Raw genomic sequence first — 6745 nt, forward strand, 5'->3', positions numbered from 1 at the left:
CCACTGTGCAGTTAATTGTAGGTTTTCCTTTGCAGGATGCGCGCACTGGCATAGATGTAGCAAATTGCAGCAAATTGCGGTACACTGCAGCAAATTGCAGCAAATTGCGGTATACTGCAGCAAAATGCAGCAAATTGCGGTACACTGCAGCAAATTGCAGCAAATTGCGGTGTTAGAAAACATTGTAAAGTAAGAGAAAGCAAATAGAGTTAAAGTGCTTCTAATAAAGACCTTGCTTTAACATAATCTAGCCTTTATAAGTGTTGTTTTAATAAAAAAGTAGATGTGTAGGATATGTGCAGTGTGTGTGCAGTTCGCGCACAAGCTGTATAGTTTGTGCACAGGCTCTGCGGTTCGCGTGCACGCTCTGGAGTTCGCGCACAGTTCGCGCACAGTTCGCGCACACGCTCTGCAGTTCGCGCCGCGCTACCACCCAACCTGCAGACCACCACCACAACTACTATAACTACTATTAAGATTAACTATAACAAGAGGCTAAAAAAGACAGCTAAGAGAAGGAAAAGACAGAAGGCAGTGCGCGCCTGTAGAACAAGGGGTTACAGCAGACAATGTAGCGGACTGCTTTCAGTTCCTGCCTAGGTACAGAGTGCTGGTCTGTCTTGAACATCACACGGGCATCTAGAGTCTTGACAGACATCTTATTAAATACCACTGTGTCCCTAAGCGAGAGAGGGTGGCAATTGTTAACTAGATCTGCAGCAGGTACACTTAGGTCTGGGAGCCCGACCAAGTGCAGCTCCCTCCGGCTAGGAGTCCCGCGTTAGAAGAGCTTAGGAGGCCGCTAGCAGCGTTACAATGCACTAAGGGGGGGTGCGAGTATATTAGCATCAACCAGGACGCGCTACAGAAGCATTGGGCAGACGCGCACACTACTGCCTAGGTTAGGGACACAAGCTAGCTGTATAAGAAGGTTAGGGTTTAGACCTTCTTCTGCAGAGGAGGGCTGCTACAATACTTTGTTGTAGACGTAGGCCTAGAGGAGGAAGAAGAAGACAACAGCACACTAGCTGCTACCCCTAGCGATGTAGCGGACAAAGTCTGGGCCGAGCTGGAAGAATACAAGGCGACGCAAGAGGCGCTTAAAGGTCAAGCGCAGGTCATAGACGCGCAGGCTGCTAAAACAGACAAGACTGGCTAGTTTAATCGCACAGGATAGCTAGAGCATCTCGCCAACCGCAACCTAGCCTATCTCGCACACCAGATCTAGCTACTAGGGCGAGACAAGGTACAGCTAAAGTAGGCTGCGAATCTTGTAGAGTCCTTAATTAAAAGGAGTGTAGCTAGGCTATTAACGCTCACGCAGGAGACAAGGCGTTGGCTGAGGAGCGCAAAGCAGATAGAGCCCGACCAGCGGCCGCTTGCTTGACTGCAGAACCTAGAGAGTCAGGCGCAGTATGCCGGATACATGGTCAAGTTTGTCTGCTACCTGCTACGCATTGTAGCTAACAAGCAGGCAAGGATAATAAGGCAAAACAACAGTAGTAGTAATGGCAGCAACGCACAGACTAACAAAGGTGAGGACAGTAGTGCTAGCAGCGACAACAGCAACATCACCACTTAACAATACCAACATCACCCTATCCACCGCCGCAGGACAAAGGTAGACATAATGAAGGACGCACGCAAGCTCTTCTGCTAGAAGGGCTAGCAAAAGGAGCTAGCGTTAGCGTTGTAGAAGGCCTTAGGTGACCCTAGCAGCAAAAGAGTTAAGCTAGAGGACACGCTGCTTAATATGCTTATGTTATTTATCTTTAAGCTAGTAAGTAATTAGCTATTTAGCAGCAGGTTTGTCCACTTTTTAGCTGTGCTTAGCATTAATGCTACAGCCTAGCAACTGCGCAGGGCAAAACACTACTTATACATGCTTACTAGTGTAGCATACTGCATACGCGTGTTAGGCGTTAAGAAGCTGCTTCTGTTAGCTAAGCGCAGTAAGCAGACTAACAAGGACTGTAAGCGCTTTCTAGCTAAAAAAGTAAAGTATCTAGCTAACAGTTTGTACAGTCTAATAAGCTAAGTAATTAGCTTACTAGCGTATAAAAAGCATGTTGCGTTAACAGACAGCAACTTAGGCAGCGTGTACTAGTCTAAAGACAAGAAGATCTTCTACTTAAACAGCTAACCTATCTATATTAGCTAGTTCTGCAAGATAGCTTAGGACATAGTAGTTAAAGTAGAGGAGATGTTGTAGCAAAAGCTAATATAGCTTAAAAAGGCTAAAGAGCAGTTTACTATTAATCTAGCACATGTAGTAGACAAAGTAACTTTTACGTAGTAAGGCTAGTAGTTTGCAGAGCAGCGCAAGAACAGTCTAGCAGACAAGCTATACTAGATGCTAACCTAGGTTAAGCAGAGCGCGCAAGGCTGTAGGCTAAAGCATTACAGAAAGTGGCATATTAAGTAAGTTAAGTAGTACTTATGTTAGGTTAACTGCTTTTTAACACTACTCTTAGTGTGCGTGCACATAATGTCTAGACAGCTAGGTTAAGGGCTAGAGATCTTGTTAATAAGGTTTTATAACAGGCTGCTACAGGACTGTAATATCTTTATAGTAGACAGCTAAATTATAACTATTATTTACTATTACAAGTCTTAGTTACAGTAGGATAGACTAAAGGTGGTTCTGCGTTTTCTTCTGCCGCAGCTAGGGCAGGTTATAGCTATCTACTTAGTATACTTATAGCTATTCTAGGAGTATCTCTAGGTGCAGGTGCTTAGCAAAGGATGCATTAACTACATCTAGGCAAATAAGTAAGAGCTGTAGTTAACAGACTATCTAATACAAGCGCTAAAGTAAAAAATAGGCAAGAGACTAGGCGTTAAGCTACACACACAGGACTACTAGCACATAGCTGTTAGCATTAGGCAAGTTATAGTTAAGCACTTATTTAGTAAAAAGTATTAAGATAATGTTAGGGAGATTAAAGAAGCTAAGGTAAATAAAAAAAGTAAGAACTTAGTAGAGCTACAAAACTTACAGACAACAGTTATAGGCTTAGTAAACTATAGTGTGCTAATTAACATTGTTAAGCATCTTAGCTTACGCTTTATTAAGGCGTTTTAACCTTTTAGCACAATATAGCACTGCTTCTTAGAACTTAATAGTAGGTTTAGAGTAGTGCAGTAAGAGGAGGAAGTAGAAGAGAGACACAAGGAGAAAAAGAAAAAGAAGAAAAATAAAAAAGAATTAAGCTGTTATAGAATAAAGCAAACACAAAAGCAAGACATTAGCAGTAAGAAGAGTAAAAAAAAAAGCTAGGACTACAGCCTTAGAGGATTTACGTACAAGATAATTAAGACAAAGCTATTAAGAAGGCAATGTAGCAAGTAGTTAGGTAACAGGAGATTAGCTTTTAGTCTATAAAGCTAGAGTAAAAGTAGGCATTGCATGCTGTACTTAACAGTTAGACGCTGCTTATAGTTGTGCTTCTAATAGGCAGAGGCAAGAGCTTGCTGTTTACTGTGCTAGCATGCATAGACAATGCTAGCGTTACTATAGTTGTTATTCTATATTAAGAGCTTATTAACAACACAGTAGACTGTATGCAGAAGTGCAGAATTAACTACATTAAGTAGAAGCATAGCAAGACTAACCTAGCTGCTGTAGTTGTAGTTAGCGCTAATGCTGTAGGCAATATCACAAGCAAAGGGAACTTCTTAGGGTACACAACTATGCTAAGCATAAAGGGGATGCTGCAGCAGGTGGTAGTAGACAAGTGTTATCTTATCTTCACAGTAAGCCACTAGCGGCAGAAGCTGGCGAAACTAAAGAATCTGCAGTTGCTACTGTGCCTAATAGTACTGCTTACAGCAACGCTTCCGCCATCACAAGAGTGCAAACTAGAGGCTAGCATGCTAGTTTAGTGTGCAACGTACGTGCGCGCTAGCACTGTCTAGCTAAACACGTAATACTTTGTGTTGTAGTGTTAAGCTAGCAAGCTAGAGGAGACAGCGCTCACAGTAGGCTCACAGCAGCAGTTGTTGTTACTTACGACAGAAGAGAAGGGCGTAGTGTACTGCTGCAGCAAGGAACAGTGTTAAAGGATAGCAGAAGAGCTTAGATGCAAATACTATCACACTAACGTCCCTAATTACGCTAAATAAGTAAAGCAGTAGCTTAGCTCTAGTAGGCTAATTATAGCTACGTTAGCGTTAGGGACAGGGGTTAATTACCCTAGAGTAGTGTATATACTACACATGGGGATGCTGTGGAGCATAATTAACTTCGCGCAAGAGAGCAGGCGTAGAGGGCAGGCTAGGGAGGAGGTTAACTTAGTTATTGTTATAGAGCGTAGATCTGTAGAACAGAAGATGCTTAAGCACAGCAACAACTTATGCATGCAGGCTATAGGGTTGTTTTTAACAGGCCGCGGGTGCCAACAAGCGCTAATAAGCATGTACATAGACAGCAAGGCTGTAGCGTGCAACAACATTAAGTCTGCTAGATGTAACTAGTGTAGAGAGAGAGTCTACAAGTTTAAGCGTTCACAGCAGGAGACAAGCACTAAGTAGCAACAGGTTTAAGAAATAATAGATAAAGTGTAGGCAGGATGCGCTATATGCTAGGTGCTAGACAACTTAGGGCAGGACAAGTGGCAGACGCACAAGACAATAAAGTGTACAGCACAGGTAGGCGTGCATAGGGTTAACATAGACTATTTTTAAAAGGGTATACACAACAACAGCATTAAGAACAGTTGTTAACGCTGCTCTATTAGTTAAAAGTATTACGCTACAGGCAGGGACGTTACAGCAAAGTGTTAATAGCTAAATGTAGTAGTACTGCTAGTACAAGCAGCTGCTGTTAGGGATAGCTAGGCAGTTAGGATTATCCAACAGTGCGGATACTGCGGAAAGCTAGGCGGAGACTAGAGAGAGTATGCAGCGTGGTTAGAGAAGCGGCATAGGTATTAGGTATAGGGCAAGTATTTTAGTAATATGTTTGTAGTAGCAATTAAACTTATTAGGTATAAACTAAAGTAGAATAGCTACTAATATAGTAATTATTTTCTTATATATACTTACTATTTTTCTACTAATACAAGTTTCTTTAAATCTATGCTAGTAATTATAGTAAATAATAATAAATTATAATACTATTAACTAAAGTTTCTAAAACTATAATTAAATATAGTAAAGAAGAGAAAAAGAGAGTAAATAAGAGTAAAAGAAAGTAATCTAAGCTTCTACAGAAGTTGCGTAGAGCGCTAGCTTTGTAACAGGGCAGATAACCCTCTTAGAATAAGGTGCTTGCTAAAACTTAGAGTTTATGTTAAGCTTATGAACCGCAGAAACAGGCATAAGGTTAGACCTAGGACAGTAGGGTTTTTTTCGCGCAAAGGGACGAAAACAGGTTTAAAAGCTACAGGCAGGCAGCAGTTAAGCTATATAGGCGTTGTGGCAGAAGAGAGAGTGGTTGAAAGGTAGGCATCAGAGAGGTCTTAACCGTTTTTAGTAAGAGGATTGTTTAGCAAGGCAGCAAGGGGCGCTAGCTGCATTTAGGGTTTTAGTGGAATCAAACACTATCTACCTCCAGCTGTTAGTAGTACATAGATAATAGACAGAAACGTTTCACAAAGGCTCTGCAAGCCAGATTCTGCAATTTTGTATGCATCCATACAGTTTGTAGGTAGTCAGGAATAGCATTGTGGTACTTGGCTGGCATTAAGCGCTAGCCGCATTTGGGTTTTTGGTGGAATCAAACGCCATCCACCTCTAGCTGTCAGTAGTACGTAGATAATAGACAGAAACGTTTTACAAAGGCTCTGCAAGCCAGATTCTGTAATTTTGTATACATCCATATAGTTTGTGGGTAGTCGGGAATAGCATTATGGATGGTACTTGGCTGGCATTGGGTGCTAGCCGCATTCAGGTTTTTGGTGGAATCGAACATCACCCACCTCCAGCAGTCAGTAGTACATAAATAATTAACAGAAACGTTTCGCAAAGGCTCTACAAGCCAGATTCTGTAATATTGTATACATCTATATAGTTTGTAGGTAGTTAAGAATAGCATTGTGGTACTTGGCTGGCATTAGGCGCTAGCTGCATTTGGGTTTTTGGTGGAATCAAACACCATCCACCTCCAGCAGTTAGTGGTAAGTAGAAAATAGGCAGAGACGTTTCGCAAAGGCTCTACAAGCCAGATTCTGTAATATTGTATGCATCTATATGGTTTGTAGGTAGTCAGGAATAGCATTATAGTACTTAGCTGGCATTAGGCGCTAGCTGCATTCAGGTTTTTGGTGGAATTAAACACCATCCACCTCCAGCAGTTAGTAGTAGGTAGATAATAGACAGAAACGTTTTGCAAAGGCTCTACAAGCCAGATTCTGTAATATTGTATGCATCTGTATGGTTTGTAGGTAGTCGGGAATAGCATTGTGGTACTTGGCTGGCATTAGGCGCTAGCTGCATTTGGGTTTTTGGTAGAATCAAACACCATCCACCTCCAGCTGTTAGTAGTACATAGATAATAGACAGAAACATTTCACAAAGGCTCTGCAAGCCAGATTCTGTAATATAGTATGCATACGTATAGTTTGTAGGTAGTCGGGAATAGCATTGTGGTACTTGGCTAGTATTAGGCGCTAGCCGCATTCAGGTTTTTAGTGGAATCAAACACCATCCACCTCTAGCAGTTAGTAGTACGTAGATAATAGACAGAACTGTTTTGCAAAGGCTCTGCAAGCCAGATTCTGTAATATAGTATGCATACGTATAG

The 6745-nt window shown here is 41.8% G+C and overlaps 3 protein-coding genes across 3 annotated transcripts; 2 read left to right on the forward strand and 1 right to left on the reverse strand.

The window, feature by feature from the left end:
* Positions 1 to 11: 11 nt before the first annotated feature.
* BDR25DRAFT_363798 (uncharacterized protein) lies at positions 12 to 1594 on the reverse strand (the record flags this gene model as incomplete). Its single annotated transcript, XM_033696791.1, has 9 exons — positions 12 to 144; positions 343 to 438; positions 552 to 680; positions 749 to 862; positions 972 to 994; positions 1055 to 1136; positions 1171 to 1206; positions 1321 to 1396; positions 1528 to 1594. 9 exons carry the CDS (start codon positions 1592 to 1594, stop codon positions 12 to 14), a joined length of 756 nt encoding a protein of 251 aa, XP_033539471.1.
* A 258-nt stretch (positions 1595 to 1852) lies between these two features.
* BDR25DRAFT_248446 (uncharacterized protein) lies at positions 1853 to 2038 on the forward strand (the record flags this gene model as incomplete). Its single annotated transcript, XM_033685975.1, has 1 exon — positions 1853 to 2038. A coding segment is annotated over one exon (186 nt), but the record flags the coding sequence as incomplete, so codon positions are not given.
* Positions 2039 to 5629: 3591 nt separating this feature from the next.
* BDR25DRAFT_363799 (uncharacterized protein) lies at positions 5630 to 6276 on the forward strand (the record flags this gene model as incomplete). The annotated part of the gene is made up of 7 exons (XM_033696792.1): positions 5630 to 5646; positions 5697 to 5742; positions 5838 to 5929; positions 5971 to 5989; positions 6060 to 6112; positions 6154 to 6206; positions 6260 to 6276. 7 exons carry the CDS (start codon positions 5630 to 5632, stop codon positions 6274 to 6276), a joined length of 297 nt encoding a protein of 98 aa, XP_033539473.1.
* Between the last annotated feature and the right edge of the window lie 469 nt (positions 6277 to 6745).

This window comes from Lindgomyces ingoldianus (genome assembly GCF_010093535.1).
Source record: "Lindgomyces ingoldianus strain ATCC 200398 unplaced genomic scaffold BDR25scaffold_80, whole genome shotgun sequence".
Taxonomy (NCBI): domain Eukaryota; kingdom Fungi; phylum Ascomycota; class Dothideomycetes; order Pleosporales; family Lindgomycetaceae; genus Lindgomyces; species Lindgomyces ingoldianus.